At 36.8% G+C, this 24,516-nt stretch overlaps 1 protein-coding gene across 2 annotated transcripts in view; it reads right to left on the reverse strand.

Annotated features, from left to right (window-relative positions):
• Nucleotides 1-24,516, reverse strand: part of INVS (inversin) — an 81,833-nt gene that overhangs the window by 5,392 nt on the left and 51,925 nt on the right. For both annotated transcript variants that reach the window (XM_053957716.1, XM_053957800.1), the window contains 7 exons: nt 22,474-22,645; nt 18,539-18,694; nt 16,842-17,071; nt 15,704-15,810; nt 12,296-12,508; nt 5,306-5,607; nt 3,152-3,947 (listed from right to left, as the gene is read on the reverse strand). In XM_053957716.1, the coding sequence (XP_053813691.1) occupies nt 3,152-3,947; nt 5,306-5,607; nt 12,296-12,508; nt 15,704-15,810; nt 16,842-17,071; nt 18,539-18,694; nt 22,474-22,645 (1,976 nt within the window). The remainder of the gene's footprint in view (nt 1-3,151; nt 3,948-5,305; nt 5,608-12,295; nt 12,509-15,703; nt 15,811-16,841; nt 17,072-18,538; nt 18,695-22,473; nt 22,646-24,516) is intronic.

Consider the following 24,516-nt stretch of genomic DNA (forward strand, 5'->3'; position numbering starts at 1 on the left):
CAGAAAGCCTTCTAATGGATGCCCAGTAAAGCAAAGGAGGAAGGAGAAAGAGGTGATTTTTTTCTGTTGCTCCCTCTGCAACAATTTCTAAATTAAAACAAAAGACAACAAGCCAAATATAAATTGTCTAAATATATGTTCTAAGCCAGTGAACTACATAATTCAAACAAAGCAGCAGCTCATATACAAAAAATGAGTACATAAAAGCACAATAGAATGCCAAAGGGAGATGATATGCTCCATTACAGCCCAAATAATTTTAAACTTCCAATAAGCTTAGTAAATTACCTCTGTGAAATTTGCTGGGTGAGACAAATGTATTTAATCTTAATTTAGTGAAGCTTCAGAATTCAGGCATGTACTGTTATGCAGCTCATTGAAATACATAAATGCAGGCAGCAAGTGCATCTTGTCAGGGCCTGCAAGTTGTGAAGCATGGTATGAATTCAGAATGGGAGTATTATTGAGACAGAGGGAAAAATTATCCCGTCTTCTTAAATAATATGCCACTTTTAACTTTTCAACGGGGTAAGAGAGGAAAAGAAAGTGAAGAGAGAGAGAGTACAGTTGCAGTTACTTGTTAAAATAACTTGAGCTAAGGACGGGTTAAGTGAATACTTAACTGCAGAAAAAACAATTGGGGAACTGTTTTATACTGGAGCAGAAAAGAATACTAAGCTACTCTCTTGGAATTTAGTAATTACTGCCAGATGCCTTTGCTGATACGTGAAATGACCCCATTCACAGTCACTGCACCTTTGCACCCAGCTGTGATTTCAAGTTTGCAGAGAACTTCTGGTAGTTTTTAGCAACAAGAAAACAACTGTGAGGTTCTGACACTGAGAAGATGCAGGCAGTTATCTGTAGAGCAAGTGCATACTGTTTTAATTTAGCTCTCTTGTAACAGATCATTCTGATCCTAGTGAGAAAAAAGGAGAGTGGGACCAAGTTTGATACAACATGAATCTGACATGGTGCCTTAAAATATACCTGCTGCTTAGTCAATTAAACTACTGCACATAAAAGAAAAATGGAATATCCACGTGCAGAACAGCAAAGCTGGCAAGTGGTATTCTCACTCCTTGTTACAGAAACTCTAGTCTTAAAAAATACTGCTGGCCAAAGTATGGACACAGCAATAATATATTTTAAAAATACAGCTTGACTCCAGCGGGAAAACAACAGTGACAGCAACCAACTTATTCCAGCTTCTGTCGGCTTCCTGTGGGCCCTGGAGCATGGTACAGGCCCTGGTGCCCCCCAGGAGAGAGAACACAGACACAGAATGTGTAAGCCTCACTGAGCAAGATAAGCAATTAACCTTTGGCAAGCCACACACCTTAGACTATACACTTTTGAGGAGTACATTTATAAAGTTTGCAGATTTGGGAATTGAAACATTCTCCTGAGAACGGCAAGTATAATACACTTAAGTAGACCAGTACCACTCTGCTGTTGTGTTTGCCTTCAATAAGGAAATCAAGACTATAAAATTTGCAGAGCGAGACAAATGCATTTAGTTCTAATTTAGAGAAATTCCAGAACTCTGGCATGTACTTCTACATGTTTCTAATGTAGAATTACACAATAACATTGTCTAATTTTACTGCTACCTACAAGTACATGCTATTTACCACGTGCAAGTTCGGAACAAAAGCAAACACAGGACTGTGGAAGAACTGCCCAACTAATGTCTCCTGCAGCCTTGCAGAATTTAAGATCTTTGTTAGTGTTCTATGAGTTCTTGCAAACAGAACAAAGATATTTACTTTTCACAATACTGTATTTAAATAACAAATGTAACTTAAACAATCTTTAATTCCCACAATTTCCAAATTGAAAGTGTTAGTTAGCGCATGCACTTCTTGGAGAGAACGCACACCATCCCTGCTTCTGCAGGTGCAGAGTTTCGAAAGGCCTATCCAAAATCTGTAGTGTGAATGGAATGCAGATTTCTGTGCAGGTAAGGAAGTTTAATGCATGGCTTTGGATCCCAGTTCCTGTGGGGAAATTTGCACAAGCACTCACCACACATGGTTTTGCTTTGTCTTAAAGCCACGGCACATGCCTGCCCCTCTGTAAAGATTTTTAACTTGCAGATACACTCTCCTAAGCTACTCCTGGCTTCCTTTAGCTTTTGGTATCTAAGTGATTTGAACCCATAAGACAAGAACTTGGGATCTACATCAGAAAAGAAGGCCAAGGAGCAAGCAGCAGAGAGAGCAGAAGTGGTGGAACCCTGGGGAGAAAAAGTGGCTGTTTTGCTTCACAGTTCGGAGGAATATGGCATGGAATCACAGAACCACAGAGTAGTTTGGGTTGGAAGGGATTTTTAAAGACCATCTCATCCACCTTCCCTGCCATAGCCAGGGACATCTTCAACTCGGAGTCCCCCAGAGAAACTGTTAAACTAGTGAGAGACCTGGAAAGAATATTGGTAAACATATGCAATTTATAGTTTTCCGCATCCAGTAAAATCAAAGAAAGTTTAAATTAAAACAAGAAATAAGAATAATTTGCATATTATATACTTCCCTTAGATACTCTTCCTGCCCATTTTGATAAGAAATTAAATATTAAGTAGCAGGTATTTTTAAAATGACTGCATTTCTGAGGCTGAAACTCACACATTCATGAACGCAGGATAATGCTGTGGAAAGCATTCTTCTGTAGAGCAGTTGTTCCTGCTTAATCAAGGTATTCAAGCTACCTTCAAATTTTGTCAACGAACACTCAAAGCTCCCAAACAGTCCGTGGTTTGATTATCTGGTAAATGTTAGGTCAGAGCACAATTTCAAGTGTGTCACTGAACTCCAGGTTTAGGCAAATCCTGATTTGCACTCTCTAAAGAAATATCAGAGTTTGAAATAGAAGTTTATTTTTTTATTATTTTTTTAAATTGAATTGAATTGAAATAGAAGTGTAACAATTTCTCTGATTATTAAAAGACATCACTTGCACTTTTTATGAAGTTACTAATGTAATTCTATGCAACTGGAACCCACTTCCCTTGTGTGGAGAAAGATTAGTAACTGCCTCGTTTGTCACTGGCAACATGGTAAGCAAAATAAAGCACACTGCCAACAAGCCTAGTTTTATTTACATCTGCTTGTATCTCACTCTTCTCTAGCCACTGAAGCAGTAATCTTACCTTCTCCACGTCCTCTGTATGACTGTGGCAGCGTAGTTCTTCTTCCGAAAAAGCTCTTTCCTTTTCCTTTCTTTTTCTATGATCTGCAGTCGAATCTCTAAAGGGATTAGTTCAATATTTGTACTTTGCCATGGAACAGAACATAATTGATCATCTGCATTCCTGGATCCAATTTTGCCTGTTTTTTCCAAGTTCAACGCAGAACATGCTATTGGGTTTCTTGGCACAGTCCTGGTAGGTTCTGCCTCAGCAGACAATAATGAAGAGGCCTTTTTTGCTGTTTCATTGTTTCCCACTTTGACAGTTTGCTCTGCAGCATGCAGGCTGTCATTTCTGGTGCTTACAAACACTGTTTTGGCACTTCCTGGTCTACTAGAACCAGCTGGTGAACATCTCTTATCATTTATCTCTTTATTTCTGGGTTTCTGCTGGTGCCTTTTGCCTTTGGAAGAAGCTTCACCCAGCTTTGAGTTTTGCACCACTCCACCCGTACAACCGACATCGCAGAAGAACACAGCCCTTCCTTCACCATGGTCCCTCTTGCCAGAGGGAGGCTGACTTGGATCCTTCAGCTTCTCCCCAGCACTGGCAGTCCTACATGCAGAAGCAGAAAGCCTCCTGCTCCTCCGAGCAAAGGCATCCGTTGTGTCAACAGCGTGTTCCTTGTGCTTTTCTCCGTCCTGCTCCGCAGCAGCTGCAACCTGATGTTTCACCTCAACTTTTGTTTCCTCGTTTGCTTTGCCACAGTGGAAATGGACACAACTTGACTTGCTTTTGATGTGTTTCCTCAGTGAATCTTTAGACAGAGAAATTGAAAACAAATTCAGTCTCTGACCCAGCAAAACATAATTTATGTCTCTGATTTTTTTGCTCAGTTACCTTTGGGGTACACTAGGATTCACTTAAATGAACAAAAAAACATAAGCAGGAAGAATCAGAAGAGGACACAATTGCCTGTCACAGTAGCATCCCAAACGCCTTCATTTGCTTAATGTTTTACAAGTGGTTTTCTTTCTAACATTACATTTGAGTTAGATGCCTGAAAAATTCCTGCTCTGTCCACGCTGTATCCTGGCACAGGATAACCCACTGATCCAGGAAACCCAAAGCACTTGGCTTCTCAGTACTTCCCTTGACATCCTGAATGATATTATCAAGTCCTTTCTATTTCTCCCTTGCTGCTGTGTGATCATTGCTTCTAAACAGTCTGGTGAGGTGACTTGGAAGCCAGACTGGAGTGCAAAACTGAAAATTCACCATCTTCCATCCACCTTCCATTCTGCTTGGAAATTAACAGGAGAATGAAAAAAATAGACCAGAGAGGATGAAATGTAACAGACAGGATGTTACAGGGTAGACAGGAGAGGAAAAAGAAAAGAAAGAGATCTTTGATATACTGTCATTCCAGAAAATCATCTGGATCACCCAAAACCTGATGAAACCTGCTATATTTGTAATGTCTTTTTATATTTGTAATGTCTAACAGGATACCCTTTTGACTGGATAACCAGATCAGAAAACACTCAACAACTGAATCACAGTTTTCACAGCCCAAAGGGTCTAAATTTATATTTAATTCCAATAAAATGACCAATGAAGTCCATTAAAGTTTTGGTCACAAGAGGATTGATTGAAACACCTAATGAGAACTGACTATACAACTTTAAGGTTTGATCCTTGTTGCATCAACTTTCCTGGAATCACTTCAGTAACAAAAAGAATTACCTAAAAAAGGCACAGCATTCTTTCAAACACCGTTTGGATTGAGCGAGAGGATAAATCTAGTTTAAAAACCAGAGTTACCATTTCTCCATTTACATTTTTCACGTGCACCACAGATATGTCAAATATCTTTAACCTTATTTTCTCTGAATGGTGCAACTAATAGAACAATTGCCCACAACCTGTTTTCACATATTCTAGGCATTTTTATACAGACCGTAAGACACTGTGCTGGTGTTTTTCATTACTTCATCCATGTTTCATTACTTCACCCAGAGCAAAAGAATCTGTATCTAACTTTGCCCTGCTGCACAAATTGCTCACTGATGAAAGAATTTGAAATCAGAGAAAGACAAAATGGATTCTATATATGAAGTACTCCCAAGAAGTGGACAAAGCAGATAAACAGCACAATTAAAGAAGATCACAAACCTTGCCTGATCTTACGACCTTCGCTCTGAGGCTCTGCTGACAGGCAGCTCTCCTTTGGGGTCCCTTTGTCATGACCAGCTTTAGGTGAACCTCTGCTGTTTCTCCCTGGCTGGATGTGTGAAGCATTGAGGGACAGAAGCCTCTTGCTCTGTGTGTCAGCTGCTTTGTTGGGTAACCGTGGGACACTGGTGGCCTTCTCCCGATTTGTGGGATTCTGTTGTACTTGAAACTTGTTTTGTTCCACGTTCTGCATCCCTTTCTGCAGCTTGGCTTCTTTCCTCTTACTTTCCTCTTCACGTTTCCTGCAATTACAGTCCATACCATAAGAATTTTGAAGATTAAATCTTGGGAGCATATATCTAACTTGAACACACTCCTGTCTAAAAATCTGACACTGTCACAACAAAGCTTGACTTGACATCTTTTTTTGTGAGAAAAGGACACGTATTGCATTGAAATGTCTTAGCATGATCCAAAACAACAACTGTCTTGCAGCTACAGCCTGATGAAGGTTAAGTCCCTGTCAGCCAGCTGCCCATTCAGTTTGCAGTTGTTTTGACTTATCTTAAAACACTCACTTACTGAAAACAACTAAATTTAGGGGGTTTTATAAATATACAAAAATTAATCATTACACTAGTAACTGTGTTTGCAATTACTAATGAGCAATATTTTCATGTGAATAGTAATGCAATGCACAGTATTTGAAAAGCAAAAAAATTTAACAGAAGACAATATCTTTGAAAATTATTTTTTTGTACTTAAATGTGTCAGCTAGTACAGACAATTATAAACCAATTTTGAACTAGCTACTGATACTAACTAGCTGCTATGTATTTGTCATTAGCGGATAATTAATTTTACATAAACATTATACGTCATTTAAATGACAAATACTGATAATATGAGCTGTGAATTAAAAACTTGTGTGCACATAGTATGCCATTACAATGGTAACATTTGGGTTTGCAAAATTAAATAAGTCATGCATCTCTTAATGGTGTAGCCATAAAAGAGAATTTTGGACAAACTTAGGAAAGGTGGATCCATTGAATAAAATTTTGCAGCCCATTTTGAAATATAGTGGGCTATCATTGCACTTTATCTTTTAAATTCTTGTTCCTACCAAGCAGAATAAACCCAATAGCACACGGCAAATGTTACATGCCTACCTCCCACTGAATTCATTTTTATAAATTAAGCCCTGGTTGTTGGATGAAGTGACACTTTTCCTGTTGGAACGGACAGGCGGTAAATGCCGTATCATGTAGCTGCCTGGTATTTTAACTTGCTTCCAGTGCTCCAACACAGTGTGCAGACTGTTGCCACATCACCTCCCAGCATGGCGTGTGACAGGTGAGTTATGCAGCACGCCAGCCCCAGTTCCTGTGAGTGGTGTCACTGCCAGCGCGTGTCACTGCAGCGCGAGCTGCCAGCCAGAAGCCCTAACTTTATCTGTCAGTGCTATCTTATCAAGTATACTCTGCAGAAGAAGCTGATTGAACTTTGCACCTGAAAAGCTGCTAATTGATCTAAAAAAATACACTCCTAGCAGCCTGGGATTCAGTATTCCCTCTGGCATGAAAAAAAAGTGGCTGCTTTCAATTAATATTGGCATTCCACAACCGGACTGTGTGGGGATGTTGGGACTGTGTACAGTATGGATCTCACTGCCATTACTGTGCCATTTGAGCTGATAAATCAGATCTTGCTATTCACAGAATAGTAATTTTCTATTCTTCACAAGAATAGGCAGCCTGTTACCAATGTCCTCTATTCAGGGTATTAGAAAAGGAAGTGTGAGATGGGCTGTGTGATACACAATCAAGCTGGAGTGACCTGCACTCCTCTGATGAGCAGATCAACCCAAAACAATAACTTCAGTAAAGTTATTCAAATGACACAGGACCAGAAACCAAGAAGTAAAAAGTGTTTTTTTTCTTTAAAGGTTTTATCTGTGTGCTAATTTTTCAGATTAAACTGAAGACAGAATAAAGGGAAGGGATTTCAAAGCTCCCTATTCATAAAGCATCATCAGAATTGTCACAGTACAGCTTAGTTGAATAATAGACTCCTGAATACATAAGACCCTTCCTTTGTGTTTTGCTTTATTTAATCAGAAATTCAGTTTGTATTACAGTGAAGGATCTCTTTGAAATTAAAATTTCTAAGTTTTACTGATGTCCAATTTAAGAGGCTAGGTTTCATGAACTAGTGAAGGAAGTAGACAAGATTCTAACTTCAGGTTCTAACTTCTAACTCTCAGTGATTCTCAGGAGGTTCTGGCAAACCGAACAGGCTCCAAATTTGGGCTCTGAAGTTAGATAGCTACAGCTCAACAGTGCTAACAGAGCTGGCAGGCCAACATTTTCCATTGCAAATGCAACATAATTTTGTCCTGAATGGTCATAAGCTCATATTTTGTTGCAAAAGTGAAAGAATGAAAACTGAGACTTTAGCAGATGGAAAAGGAACAGTTACAGCCTTACATGCACATTTGTGAAGACACAGAGATGTTTTGCATTTTTGATTCTGCTAAAATGAATTCAACCTTTTCTATTCTGTTAAGAATAGAAACTTAACTTTTTTATCTACACGCTGAAGGATATTTTAAAGGAGAGCGTTTTTAAAGTTATCCTTGCAAAAAAACCCCAAAAATTTACTTAAAAAATCTCAACTGAAAATAGATCTCCGGCTATGATCCTATTACTGGTAGAGATTTCTCTGGACTAAGAGCAGTTATAGTTCATGTTGTATAAACAGCATCTCCTGCTACACAATCCAGCACAATGATTATTTTCAAAAGAATGATACCACTGACTCATGATGTGTTCAGCCTCTGATCTATAACTATCTTTTAAACTGATAGTCCTTAATAAAAGTGTTAAGATGACAGTTAATTTCTGTCCAGTATTCCTATGTTGACGGGTCTTCCCAAATGTTTAGAGCAGTCTGTTAGCTCTTACCTAAGTACCTATTTTTTCCTCAGTCATTTCTTGTATGTATTTTACCACCATTCTGATTTCTCATTTAGTCTTCAATGTGCTTACAATCTTCTGCATCTTGGTGTTATTTTCAAATTCAAATTTACTTTTTAAATGAAAATACAAATTCATGATGGATTTATGTGAAATTCTTATCAATATACACTTCCAGCTTAAAGGTGACAAATAAGAAATTTCCCATGAGGAAGTATGAAGACTTCAGGCAAGTCTGAATGACAGCTACTGTTTCTCCATGGCCACAAAACTTGTTATTCAGACACAAAAGAAAATTGAGTTAGTTTGATGTAATTTATTCTGAAGTGTAAAAAAAAAAAAAAAACCCACAGAACAGTTCAGTCTACTTAGCATCTCTCATGGGCCAACTGGTTTTTCACTCTTCCTTTTCCAATGAGTATTTTACAGTGTTTTTTTGTGATATCTACCTCACATCCTTTGTCAGTTCTTATTTAGCACCTCAGCTTGTTTAGCTTTATCATTGTACATTCTTCTTACTGTCAATTTTAGTAATTACATCAAATTTCCAATATTTGCTTTCCCTTTTCAGGTTGCTGAAGAGCTCATTATTTTCTCTGTTGCCACACTCTCCTATCTTTTCTCAGCATGCAGCACTAACCACTAGTCTTCCGAAAAACCTCATAATCTACTTGTACCCTCTTGGCATAAGAACATTTTTCTAAATCTACTGAGGGCTGTTTAATTGAACTGCTTATTTTCTTCTTGTTCTTCTCTTCTTAAATATCATGAGCTACTTACTCACTTTCATCCATTTCCCTTTCACATCCACATTCTCAATCAGTTTCCTTCAACTAGCCAGAATGAAAAACAGAAGTATGGATTCAGGAACTTATCCTGAGAAATTGAAAGGGGAGGTGAACAAATGAGGAATGAGTTCTGCAGCCCTTTCAAAATTCAATACATTGAAAATTAGTTTTCTCTGAATATGTTTTAAACACATAAATATTATTTTCTTAAATAGCTGGTTTTGCAATAAGTAAACCAAAATCCTATTTTTGAAGTCTGGAAGGGATCTCAGGAAGTCAGGAAGGCTAACAGGGTCAAATTGGGTGGCTCAGTTTTTTATCCAACTATGTCTTGAAAACCTTTATGGACAGAGACCTCTTTGGGCTGTTCTACTGGTTGATTGTCCCAAGGGTGAAAGAATTTATCTTTATTTACCATTGGGACAAAATCTCTTGTCCCAGCTTTTGCCTGTTAAAAGTTTCCCAGAGATCAGAAACACCAACCAGACTACAGTTCCCCAGATTTTTTTTTTTTTGGCCCTTTTTGAAGCTGGGTGCAACATTTTCTTTCCTCCCATCATAGGGGACCTTCCCTGGTCTCTGTGATCTTTCAAAGATATTGGAAAGTGACCTTTTAAGGGCATCAGTTAGTTCCTTCTGTACCCCTGGATGCAGCCAGCCTGGTCCCATGGACTTGTGTAGGCTGAGTTCTCTCAAGCCTGACTTAATCTTTATTCACAGCTGGCAGTTCTGCTCCTCCTTGAACCAATTCTCTTAGCAAAGAGGCCTGGCAGATTGAGGAACAGAAGGCATTGAGTACTTCTGCCACACCTGTGTCTGTTGTCACTAAATGCACCACTCAGCAACAGGCCCACACATTCCTTGCTCAGCATTTTACTAATGTATTACTACTTTTATTAATGTAGAAGCACAGTCTCACTTTGTAACCTGTAACATGTCTTTGAAGTCTCAACTCCATTTGAGTTTTGGTATTTCTGACACCATCTACATGCCCAAGCAATGTTTTTACACTCTGCCTTTGTAGTTTGTCCCAGCTTCTGCCTTCTGGAAACTGCACTTTTACATTTGAGCTCTGTCAAGGATTCCCAGCTTACCCAAATTGGTCTCTTGGTGTGTCTCTTTGCTCAGTGACATAATACTGTGCATGTTGTTTTGGCCTTCATCAAACTTAATTCTATAAATTATGATTTCTTTGATATAGGAGAAAACATGGGAGAAGGTGTTTGTATAGAAATATTTCTATAGGATTTAAATACAGTGAATGTAATTTTAACAGAAAATAATACAGGTATGAGATGCTGGCTGACTTTTTGTCATGGTAAAAAGGAAAATAAAAACCAAAAAGGAAAAGAACAGACTATCTAAACCCAAGTAGATTTAGGAGCGATTTATCTTAGAGAGACTCTCTAAAGTAACATATTACAAAGCAAGTTTAAATATCTACACTGAAATAGTTGGGGAGAGGGTGTGTGTGTTCAATCTAGAAGCTCACCATCATTCTGGATCCCCACATAATGTCTACTTTTATCTGGAGACCAGATTTTTAAACACCAGTAGGGATAATAGTTTTCTGTATGCAGGAACACCCTGGCCAATTTTAGCTGTGGAATGCACAGATGGGGACGCAGAATGATGACAACATAATGTCCCCTTCAGTTTATTACAGATCATAAAATTGCAATTAAATAAAATTTGTTATGTGACAACCTGATTTGCTTGTACACTCCAATTGTACTGTAATTCTCTTTTTATGGTATTTGGTACACAGACTTTGTTTCTGTTGTTTTCAAACAAATCAACAACAGCTAAGTAAGTTTCAGAAACTACATCAGAAACTCACAAAGGAAAACGATTATAAAAATATCCCCAAATTTCCATGAGGCAATTCTTTTCCATTTAATCTTCTACATAGTGGATCAGAGATTTTTCCAAAAATGACTGTCATCACAAAGGATAAAATTATTTAATTTGGTAAAGTCAGTTGTGACCACACAGCAATAAGAAGAGCCCTCCACATTAAAAAGAAATCTTTTTCAAGGCAGCTTCTTCATGCATAGTTTTGGCTTTACACTGATTTCAGCAGAAAAGGCAAACAGTAGGAGAGTTACAGGTTACAACTTCAGGACATAAAGATGTGAGTAAGAGATGAGTTACCCAGTATTTCTAGATTTGTTTTTCCTGGGGAATAATAATTATTTTATAGTAGCAGCAATCAAACCCAATGAAGGTCTGACTGGCCAATTATGCAGAACATCAAACTACCAAATTTGATACAGACTGGAGTGCAGCTGAATTTGTCTGTGATGCACAGATGCAGCAAAAATACCTCTAGGTGGAATAATTATGTTGTGTGCTTTTTTCATATGATCTCTCTTTATCAAAATAATACTCCCAAATCATGCAGAAATCTTTTCAGACTTATGTTTTTTCATTTCAGAATCAGATTTCTTCAGGAGAAACCAGCTGCTAATTTCATACTAAGAATCTTAAGGGTAAACTCCGAGCAAGCAATATATTATGATAACCATTTATGTACCCTCTGATTTTAGAATTTCACCACTGTGCTACCATTACCACATTTAAATTGGGCTGAAACTCAGCCAGGACCTACACATCTTGCTGATAACAATTTGAATTGCATATGTTAGTTATCTGTAATCCAATATAACCAATTCATAGGAACTCTCTAAATCAAGACCACAAAATATAAGTGCAGAGAATAATAAGGCCCAAAATGAAGTTGCAGATAGAAACCAGGAGTCCAGGTTGCTAGAGAAACATTAAGTTAAGCCTTATTAAATCAGGCTTTCTCTGGTTTGTTTTCAGTTTTTTTTTCCTCAGATACTGATTAATTTCTGTTCAAAACTGATATCAAGACTTGATAGGCAAATAATTATTTTCATTACCTTAAAGTGATAAGTGTTTTCCAAGCATTTTTATCATACAGAATATCAGGCAAAGTTCATGGTCACTAACATGTTATTTCCTAAGCTTTTGGTATTTTGCCTTGCTATAGTATATTATACAAGGTTTGTTATTTAAACTGGGATTATATGGAAAATAACTTCCATCTGTCTATAGTTATATGGATGTTATATGCTTCCTTCAGTTTCATGAATTTCACCAAGAGGAACAAAAACTGATGAGGAACAGTCATACATTGATAAATACAAACTTATAGCAAATGTCTATGTGCTGGAGTAAATTTCAAGCCTCAGACTTACTTGGCAGCAGCATCTTTTCTCAGCTGTTCATGCTTCATCAGAAGATTCTTCCTCTCTTGAAAAGCCTTTCTAACTTTGTATCCTTTGTAGACAGCCTGGATTTTGAAAGCAGCAATATCCTGAATGGCAGCTATAGACAGAGCCCCGTGTTCTAACATGAACTGAATCACTTCATGGTGTTCACCAAGCAAGGCATAATCAAGTGGAGTATATCTAAAAAAAAAAACAAAAAAAAAACAAAAAACACAACAATTACTATTGATCTAGAATTCCAGTTATAAGGTGCTTTTCTTCACCCTCATTTCATAATAAAGCAACTTCTAGTATGAAGATAGATTAAGCACTATTTCAGTGGGCTGTTTTTCTCATCTTTTTAGGCATTGTTTTGCTACTTTATTCATTCTACACACTGTGGTTATGTTTAAAGCTTTTTTTTAGCCTCCTAATATGGAAGGGGGGAGAGGGGAACCTGAAGTGTTTGGACTAAATCTCCCAAAGTCCCATCTACAGTGTTAAATGCTTTTAAAAAGCTGTCTTTAAAATGTGTGATTGAATATTTCATATAGAAATGTAAAGAAAAAGTAAGTTAAAATATTTTTGTGTTATTTCCATATGCATTTAAGTTCTAGAAATCTACTGTCAAATCTGGCTTAGCTTCTATAACATCGACTGAAGACACTATGACTGACAGAGCAACAGGATTAGATCCATATCGAAGGATAATGTCTTTTTTAGGGTATTAGGAAAACTTAAGTCTGTTTTCAAATGGACACAGGTGTTCAAAATATTAAATTGCTTTGGGTTTTAATGGTAGCAAAGACGTCTAGGCCTTTTTCAAAATAATTCCCAAATTACCCACTGTCGACATGGGAGCAGAATCTACCTAGCTCCCTCACTAACACTGAAACTTCAGGGAAAGACATTTATTGACTGAAAATTATCAGTCACAAACCATAATCAAGACCATGTAACATAAGACTATCCAATAACAAATGTCAGTGCATTTGACTGTGAAAATTAGGGCTCTTGCTGATGGTAACTTGCTGGGACGCAGCACTGGTAAGTAAAGAAAAACAGACAGAAAGCACAATTGGACCTGCCACACAGCAATGGCTTGATGGAAGGATAAACAGTATCTGAACTGAAGTGTCTGCAGGAATAAAGACAGTGACATAACATGAAAATTTGGATGTCAAGGTGTGTGGCTGATAGCATTTAAAGATAACCTAGCATTTTGATAACCTAGAGATGGGAACTTCAGATGGAACATTATTTCAGAAAAACACATTTTGGAAGTATTCCTTATGTTGAATACTTTAAAGACACAAAAGATACTAAAGTAAACTTTATGAAGTTTACTTTTACTTTAGCAGTCATGAAGATCCATATTTTTAAACGTGGATTCTCTAACTCCATCTGAGCTACCTTTGAAAGTAAAAAGATCACTTAAATCAAATCTGAAGAGGGATTTTTATGACTGGACACTTACATACACTCCTCTGTTGTGTCAGTTCACAGCTTGATGTAAATTTCCTTTTCCCTTGGTTCTCTCTAAAGCAGAAAGCTTTTAAATCAAGCTGGCTTCACAGGGAACCATATGAAGACATCAGCCATCAGCTGTTATAGGCAATTTAACATGAAGGTGGTCAAGCAGCAGCTTGATGCACCCAAGACATGAAGCTGGACTACAAAATAAATTTGCAAAGAACAACAAACCCAATAGCCTCCAGATTAGCACTTGATCACATATCCGGCAAGGAAGAGTGTGCTTTAAAATTCTTGATGCAATCTCAGTTCTATCTTTTCTCTAATCTTTTAGTTATAACAACTATGTTAGCATTTTAACTGGTATCTCATACTACTCTCTAAGAAAGTAAAGAAGGGAAGCTTTTTTTCCTATAGGAATATTTAAAAAAAAAAAAAAAGCCACTATGTAGTGAAATTGTTACTTATTAAAAACCAATTTCATCCAATTACAGGTGAATCATATCCATGATGTTATTTTTCCTCTCTCTTACAACACTTAACTTGATTTTCCACTTTCCAAACTTCCAATATCTTAACAATAACACAAAGTTTGTCGATATTTATTAAGATGCAAGTATGCAATTTTTATATGTAGTTTAAGAGAATTGTATTAAAAGATTGATCCATCTAGAAATACTGGGGATCTCTTTTGTCCTGCACATGCACTAGTGTTTATCAGCAGACATTTGGAATACTGCTAGTTGTATGTTGAGTAATCTAGATTTACACATTAAATATATATTAGTTCCAGAAGGGAAACAACAATATATACTATCTGAATGACTGTAATAAACCACAGCTAAGGTCTTTTCTTGACATTTGAGCACCATGAGTACATTTCTACAAAGTAAGGATAACAGCAGTCTCCAATCTGGCAAAATTGTGGCTTTTAATCTTACTTATTAAAAGTAATTTAATTAAAACTGTTTATTCAATTTTCTATCAAAAATTACTAAAGACAGCCTTGACACTACTTAATTAGAAACTAGTTATACTTTCGTTTGTGTTTCTCAAGAAAAAATAAGAACAGAAAAGGAAGAGAGATCTGAGTGATTTAGAGTGGAGAACAAAAGAAAAATGATAGAGGAAGAAAGCAATTAAAACCTGGGGTTAAGTACAGAAGTCAAAAATTGAAATATGAGGTTGCAAACACCTTAAGTTATTTAAAATGCTGAAATATTCAAATTTATATGGCATGCTGTTCATAATCTTATAATTATGAGGAGGTCATCTCCTCTAAAAAAAGGCATTAGAAATTTCTGCTAATAGTAATTATCTTCATGGTCAGGTGACTAATTCGAACTCCACAACCCAAATCACTTTTAAAAATCTATTATTTATATGTCAATGAAAGACAAAGAAAAGAGATGCAAATGTGCCGTCTCTTTATGATTATAGGAGACATTTTTTTTTAAACCAGGCCTTTAGAATACAGGTAACCACCAGGTACTTTGTAATCACCATTTAAAAACATAATATTACATTTCTCCCATTCTCTTTCTTCTTGCTGTATTTGTATCAAATATAAAAGTAAAATTCCAGTCTATTCCAACAGCAGCAGAACTGCCTTTTCATCCTTTGTCCATACAAATCTGCCTTCAACTCCATATAAATAAGAAAGATCTTTAATATTTCCAACAAGATTAGAGTGAGTAAATACTTCCAGAAGATGGTTCAGAAGTATAAAAGTTGAAGTTGCAATGTCTTAGTTAAAGAAGGGAACTTTCACATCAGAAAAGCTGCTTACACTGAAGCCTAAGGTCATAGCACTCCTCTGAGATACAAGATGACAATTCTCTTGCAGCATCTGAACATTTAACATTTCAATGGAAGGCAGTGCTTTGGCACAATTACAAAATAACACCTTGAGACAAGCAGTACCTCTCTTCGCTGTTCTCCATGTGATTGGGGAAAGCATCAAAGCCAAGCAGTAACTTTATAGCATCAAGGTAGCCATTGTTGCAGAGCCAGTGCAGGGCAGTTCTGCCCTGTAAAACAATAGAACAAAACAAAAATAAACATTACCCCCAAACTCTACCACATCACAATAAAAGTCATAAATCGTAGTGTAATCCAATGCTTTTCTGGACATAAAGAACAAACAGTTCTTCTAAATAAACTTCCTTGTTAAAATAAAAAGAACACAAAACTTAAAAAATGATTTTTTTTTTTTTAACAAGATTTCAACACCAGTGCTTTTTCACCTAAAACAGCTGAAAAGTAACATTAGAAGACTAGCCTTAGAGTTGCTTTCTTTGCAAAAGATGTACAGCATGCTCTGTAGAACTCATAATGAAAACCACATTTCCATTACCTGGAATTATCTATGCCCTACGACAAATAGCTACAGAAAATTTCAATAAATTGGGTGAAGCTCTTTTGACTGATGAGGTTCTACTGACTTCTGAGAAATTACGTCATATAACAAAGAAATCTGTTATAGGTTGCACAATTATTCTGGCTCCTAATTTCAATTATTGCCCGAATAATGGCACAAAAGAACACATAAACCAATCAGTGTTTTGATTTTTTTTTTTTTTTTTAACCTGGAAGAGATATACACATGTGGATACTTAATGTGGACAAACAATTGAAGCAATTATTGTGCAATCTCACTTGCAGTACCTTACTTTCTTACTTGCTCTCTTTCTCTCTCTATTCTGGAGAACAGACTAAAATCACATTCCCATGTCAGCTGTTAATAAGGAATTATAGAAGAAATCAGATCATTAATATGACTCCTCATATGATCACACTTCGATAAGGAAAAACCAAAAGTGATCTGGAAAAATACTAATCTTCAATTCATGCTACATATTAAAATACTACTTTTCTTTTGAGATTTTGGAAGTGAAGTCATAGGGAAAATGACATCAGGATGCATTTCCTTTTGTGACAAACAGCAGCACAGATGTTTCTATGTCCTGGAAAAGAGAATGACCTTGAAGAAAAGGAAAATGTTTTGATTTATGGTTATTCTAAAGTTAATGATATACCTCAGTGAAGAAGAACAACATACCTCTTTATCCTGAATATTTGGATCTGCATTGTTTTCCAGCAACACTACCATGCAGTTAATGTAACCTCCATAAGCAGCACACTGCAGAGGTGTTCTACCTGCATAATCCTGCACATTAGGGTTGATTTTATTTTCTATCAGGATTTGGCACACGTCAGCATTTCCTCCCAGGGCTGCCCAATGAAGGGGTGAATGCCCATCTTGGTCAACCAAATCTACTCTTGCTCCTCCTGTAAAAACAAATACATTTCTGAGCACAAAAAGAAAATACCACTGAATGCTAAGAAAAGAGTGAGTTGTGTTCAACTAGAACTTATTTCGTAAACTGACAATTCAGAGAAGTATTTCAGAAAGCAATTTCAATTTTGTTACTCAAATCCTTAAACTTAAATCAAAATTAATTGGGAACGAAATAATTTCAAAGAAGGTCAGGTATCTAACTTTTTTACAATCTTCTGACTATCCTCTAATATGCTTTAGAATATCCAGACTTATCAATTGCCTATGAAAAACCCATTTTATTTGTTTCAGGTCTATGAATTTTCATTAGAACCTTTCTTTCTTAAAAATAACTCCTAAAAATTAGATTTCAGATTATATGTCTTTTTAGATCTCTAAAGCAGACAAGATTAAATATTCCCAATGTAATAATAGTTTTTAAAATAAGCTTTTTTTCAATTCAAGCATGCTAAGACTCTTTTATGCAGATAATTAATTTCTCTATATGTTCATGCAAAATGTAAAAATTCTGTTCAAAAGTAAAACTCCACAGATACAAGAACTTGAATGAACCAGCAAAAATGACTCTCTATATCATAAAATATTTAATTAAAAACAACTTAGATTCTGATAGCCAAGCTTCTTGCATCTACAAAAGCTAAATGGCACAGGGAGTGGGGGGAAGAGCTTAACAGGAGGTTAAAATATGCCCAGCAGATCATGGAAGGAAGAACATTTTTAGTAAGAAAGGCTGGTTGATGGAAAACTTGCAAACTTTAGCCTGGAATACGTCATCTATCCCTAAGTGTAATAATGTCTGAAGTAGGAAGGAGATGTTTCTGGGAAGCTAAAATGACAGAATTTTGCATCTAAAATGCCACTGTTCTTTCACTGTACTTCTTACCCTTCAGCAGATATTCTACAATTATCTAAAACTGTGTACTTTGTTAAATCCTATTTCTGTCTACAAACAAAATAATGCTTTAAAGAAACAACTAGAAGAAAATATTAATGATGTAGGCTTTTGATATCTATCTGTATTAAAAAAAAAAAAAAGACTCACATAAAAAGCCTTCAAAGAACCCTAAGAATGTTTTTTTAACAGAGGTGAAGAAAGCATAATTTGGTCTTATTTACTGGGGAGAAAAACCAAACAAATAAAAAGAAAAGAAAATACTTGCTGTGGGAAGAGTTAGTTTGAGAGACTAGGATGTACTTGCAAAGGCTTGAGCAGAAATGAGCTTTGCAAAGAACAATCCCAATTTTGAAAGTTTTGTATTTAACACTTCTAGCCATTTTGCACAGCACTGATAATCTTTTAGATTCACTAGAGCTATTTCACAAGGGGAACTTACAAACAAAACCTGCTTTAGGGAAGCAATTTCCTACCCCACCTCTTGCCCAGCTGTTTATTTCCCATTCCCACAGGAAGCAGCAGCAGAACTCTTGAACAGGTTTGTAAAGCCCTGAGAGCTGACCTTTAATGAGTGTTTGAATCACCTCCTTGTGACCCATCTCACAGGCTCGGAAGAGCGGGGTGTGTTTCATCACATCCAGAGCATCTACCTGGGCTTTGTGCTCCAGCAGCAGTTTCACTGTGCTGACGTGGCCAGAAAGGGCAGCAGCATGTAATGCTGGAGAATAAAGTAACAGGGAAAAAGAAACCATAATACCATGAGCTTTAGAGGTCCACAATTAGAACAGTCAAAATAAAAATCAATTACAAATATTTTGGTGGAAAAAGTACTTTTCAACCTCAAGAAACTGAAGAAGCGATGATGTAACAACACTTTCTTGCCATACAAGCAACAAGTGGAAAATCTATTAGCCCTGAAACATGTTTCTAACTTGCACAAATAGAAATTTTACATTTAACACCACTAAGATTGGCTTATAGTGAGGATTTGTGGAAGAATAGCAGCTTCTGATTAAGAGAACATAACATGATTTATTTCTGCCTCTGTTCTGTGGCATTTTTGAGATTGCTCATCATCAGTAAAAGAAAACTTTCATTATTTCTTCAATGCTTTCCTGAAAATGACTTTTTTCTTTCAAGTAAGCAAAGTCTTCTCAATTAAAACTAACTTCAGAAAACTACCCAGCTGTTCCTACTCCTCCTTGGCTCCCTTTCTTGTTTCAGAATTGCTTGGAGAAAATTTTATATGAAATTATGTTGCAAGACAATCATATCTTGCACAGTATCCCCAGCTCCCTGTTTTCTTCAAGAGAAAGAAAAAGATTACAGAAAAACCAGATGCTGCTACTTCAGATACTTCAGAACTCAGGTAAAGATGTGGTGTCCTGTAATTGGAGTTGCTATTGCCTAACACAGCATCCTGCAGGCACTGTTAGCCAGAGTTGTGGATGACCAGTTCACAGCTCTTTTTGAAGTAAAGAAGAACTGCACACAACAATGAGATTTCAAACCAATGGAGAACAAATGTATTGGTGGTTTCACTTACAGTTTGACTTCAAAATGCTTTGGGTTATTTCCTATAGTCAGCAGTCAAATCAGACAATCTACATTCTCACGCTGCCTTAAATGTAGAATATATTACAGACAATAAAATCAAAATAATATAGAATAAAACCACAAAACTATGTGTTTCATAAGTGTGCCTTTAATAAAATGAATTCATATTTCCCCATGAAATTTCAGAAATAGTCATGCTTAGTGAGAACTGAATCTGCTCATGCAAGCAAAATGTGGAGCTGTAAATACTACCTGCATGTCCACATTTGTTTAATGTTAAAACAGACAGGGTCAGGATCCAGCAGAGGCATTTTACAGAAATGCACACCACAAAGATCAGCATTAGAAGGAGCAGCTTCTTGAACCATAGGCAGAATATAAAACCAGCATTTTTGTATTTGCCAGCTACTGTTTACAGCCAGTACCAGCTTATGAGACAGAAACCCTGCACAACCTGTTACACAGGCCCTACTAAAATGCTCAGGTTGTTCATTTTGTCATTGACCTGAATCCACCTGGTGTGCACTGCCTTAAAGCAGAGTCACAAAATAAGTGATAGTAACATTGTGACACGGGCTAAGCACTGAGGTCAGAGCCAGAGACACTCTGAGGAGTGAAAATTGAGATCATGCCTTTGAGAGGACGCTGATTTAAGTTTAAGTGCAGCAGCCTAAAAGCACAGCAGAGCTCATTGCACTCGTGAAAAGTGAGTGCCTGCACAGCAGCCACTGCAAGTGGGTGGCTATCAGTAGGAATTGGACAAGAATGAGATCCCTGCCGTGTCGTACATTTGGATGGGCCTGGTTTTCATGGTCTGACCTCACAATAAACTCTAGGTTCTGGTTTTTGTCCTGAATCCCTTATGAAACCAAAGGCAGTAAACCACTCCATCAGATGACACATGGGGTGTGTGTAACAATACAATAGAAAAAGAGCTGCTGTGTCAGCTTGGCCAGTTCTTCCCCCCTATCACTCATTCTGACGCAGGCATCTTGTTTCGCACTTTGTGCTCAATATTTTCTTGTAAGCCAAATTTTCTGTGATGGAGTCACGGTGACTGAAGAGATTCTTCAGCCAGCTGCTCACAATGGGCCCTTTGTTCAGCCGACAGACAGAGCCCTCTCCATTGTGCGCAGTGACGGCAGAGCTATAAAGCTGCCCCTGTAATGCTCCTGCAGCGCTGATCTCTGAGAGGAGGGAAATTCCTTTCCCTTGGTGTCATTCTCCTACACAATGCCCAGAGTCTCGATGTTCTAGCAGAGCTCAATGGAGAGCTTGCTCTTTTTGAGCAAATGCAAAAGGCTGCCTTAACGCAACATTACAACCGCGCTCAAGTGAGTGCACACAAAAGTCAGAAAAACACAGCCTTGAACTCTGCTCAGCAACTGTATCCCAGGCACGGAGGCATGTGCGCTATTTTCTATTAGTGCATAGTTTCCTGTCCGAACACAACACTGCTTTTCCCTCACGAAAACTTGGGAATGATTAAAGCCCTTTGGAAAGAAAAAAAAAAAAATTAAAAAAATCAGAGAGTGATTTACTGGTGGGCTTCCTTTTATGTTTAGAGCTCGCTATAATAAAGCCCATGCTACGCACTCGCTGGCACAATGATGCAGCTCGGGCTGCTCGGCAGCACAGCTCCCCACATCCAGACTGTTCCCGAGTTCTACACAACGGCACTCTCAAGCAAATGGAAAATCCATTCATTTCCTTGGATTAAAAGCCCTACAACGAAACCGAGATTAAAAGGTGATTACATATCACCACTAGGAAAGGTTTAAGACTGAAAGATAATAAACCCAACCACCTGAATTATTCAAGCATGAAATCCACACCTGAGTAATTTCAGAAACACAGTATGTGATTACCGATTACTGCCTGCAAAGAAAAAAACCCTTTGTAAGGAGGTTTGCACAGTAACAACAACATTGTTGCACCTTAAGGTCTGAAACAAACACTGAGAGGTATTTGAAATGAACTGTCATGAAGTAGCAAGTGTAGGTGAGACTGATAAAAAATTAAATAAGATGAAAATTGTAGAATATTTCATTTGTAATGTCATCAAACATTGACATGAAAAATCTCATGAAAACGGAGATTTTATTTGTTGCACTATTTCTTACACTCAAAAATTTCAAACTATCACAACTTGGAAAGACTGATGTATTTAGTGTGTGTTACATTTTAAGAAAAACAAGAATTTAGATATTTAAACAGAATTTTATGTTAATTGTAAATTGCTTTTTGTTAAGATCCAGCATATTATCAAAGGAAACTTTAATTTTTTTTAAAGGAGATAAATTCATAGTTACTACAGGAAATTCTGTATTTCATTACTTGCACACTTGAATGCTGAAACACTGTGTTGCCTACTTATATTTTGTTTCAGGCTGATAACAGGATGATAAATTTGGAGGATATCAAGTTTGATCTCTTGTTTGGACATCAGAAATGCAATAGCTCTAATCTTTATTTCACTATCTCTAAAAATAACCATGGAATGATTTTCATGATAATTTAGTTACTTCAGTGGTTAGTTTGCTCCATATTGTTTCAAAGTATTTGTGTACTGTCAAATACATTTTTCAACAAGCATTTTCAGGAAGAACTTTTTATGCAACTATGTTTCACATTATTCTTCAAATTACAGAACAGCTCTTCCTTTCACAGGATTACAAAACTAACTAAACAGCATTGCAGTACATTTCTTCTTTCTACATTTCAAATGAACTGTTCCAATCTGTGCAGAAAAGGTTTGTTTATTTCCCACAATAAGGCAAAGAATTGACTGACACATATAATTACAATAATGCAGAAATGTTTTCAGGATTGAAGTACACATTCAGAAAAACATTAATATAGATTCTATCAATGTTTCCTCTTGGTGGAAATCACACCGATTGGAAACATACAGTGGCTCTTTACTGTAAAGCATCTTACCTGTGCCAGCGTATTTGTCTGTCATATTGATATCAATATCCAATTTTAAAGTCAGCATAGTCCTAATGACATCATCACTGCCTTTGCCAGCTGCCCACATGAAGGACGTTCTTCCCTCAAGATCTGAGTCATCTTTTACAGAAGGATGTTTCAAAAATACTTCAACTGTTTCCTGAAAAGACATACTGTTGAAATTAACATTAAAAGGAATCTGCAACAACAAGAAACCATTGTCTCATGTAGCTGTTTATGAAGCAAATCAAAGCTTCATTTTTCATTTTAAGTTTATAAAGAGTAACTGCTCAACAGAATCACTGTATCTCCTGCTATGCCTTTTCCCTCACCAATGATCATAGAGCATCCTTAACTATGAGTTTAACACTGCCATTTAACACTTTTTTCTTTTCAGTGTCAAATATGATGTGTTCCTAACAAGGAAGCAGAAGACACCGTAGTCTCTGTGAAGAAAGCAATGGGAAAAATATCGTCGGTTTATCCAAACCTGACTGTAATACTGTGATGAAAAAATGACAGAATCCTTTAGGCTGGAAAAGACCTCTGAGATCATCGAGTCCAACTATGACCCAACACCACGATATCAACTAGACCATGGCACTAAGTGCCATATCCAATCTTTCCTTAAAAACCTACAGAGACAGTGACTTCACCACTGCCCTGGGCAGCCCATTACAACATTCCATCAGCCTTTCTCTGAAGAAGCTCCTTCTGATGCCCAATCTAAACCTACCCTGAAAAAAAATGTTCTTTCAAAATATTTTCCCAGTATATTTTTTTCTCTCCAATTATAAATACAACTGCACATGCAAATATTTTACTTAGCCTATCTTTAATATTTTGACTGTTAAAAAAAAAAAGGGGGTCAACATAGACATATTTCCTAATGTTTAATAACATCATCAGGTTACTAATTACTGAAATACTATATTTCAGAAAATATTAAGGAAATCTTTACACCTGAGTCCAGTCTTTCCACTGTAACTGTTAAACTAAAATCTCAAATCAAGGCAAAAAATAATTATTTCTTTAAATGCTGTGTTTGTATTAAGCTATCAGCAAACAAGTCCACTTGTTTAACCTGCTGCTAGATTCTTAACGAGTCACCCAGGAAAGGAAGGGAGAGAAAATCACAACTATTAGAAAAATAATAAAAAGGAAGATTTTCTCTTTTCTATCTAATGCCTTAAAAGGCCATGTATGTAACAGCTGGGAAATATCTGATATGAGTCACTGGTAGGCCAGCCAATAAAAACCTGAAAAAACCCAGGTTTCATTATTTTACTTTATATTTCTATTTTATTATTAATACTATCTTAGCCTTTCCTCTGTGTGACCCCACAATAGCACCATCACTGCTCTTGAGAGAACAAGAATCTCCTGGCTATAATGAACTTAAATTCTTTTAATCATGAAGGTGTTTGAATGCCGAAGTACCACTGATTAGTTTGGATTTGTTTTTTAACTACTACTTATTATTTCATCCCTCTAAACAAATAGGAAATGTCTCATTTATCTTATGCTACTGATCTAGGATCTTTACAGCTTTGTGGATTTAGGTCTGAACTAACAGTTTATTGTGAAAAGGTCCAGCCAGAAGCAAGGAGAGATGGAAGCATAAAGCTTTCCACACAAACCCAGCATGAGTTTATATCTCTGTGTACTCACACTGACCACCATTACACCTCAGACACAAACAGCCTCTCATTAGGCCAGAAACTCAGCACCCTCCCAGGGCTCAGCCCTGCTGGAAATCCTGCAGAGTGAAAAGCACTGCAAAGGCTGCACTTCTTCAGTTCTGAGGCACACATTCTAAAAAAATGCAAATATTTTATTTTTCTGTTAAGTTTTGGCAAAACAATGCTTCTTTCAATGACTCTTTCTTTCCTACAGCTTTTAATTGGAAAAAGTAGAAGAAAATCCGACAGTACTATAAGCATTATTTTTCAAAATGAAGTTACCACAACTTGAAAACAAAACAAAATTAAATTACACCAGGATAACTAACAAATCAGGAAATAGAAGTAT

This window comes from Vidua chalybeata, chromosome 1, assembly GCF_026979565.1.
Source record: "Vidua chalybeata isolate OUT-0048 chromosome 1, bVidCha1 merged haplotype, whole genome shotgun sequence".
NCBI classification, from domain to species: domain Eukaryota; kingdom Metazoa; phylum Chordata; class Aves; order Passeriformes; family Viduidae; genus Vidua; species Vidua chalybeata.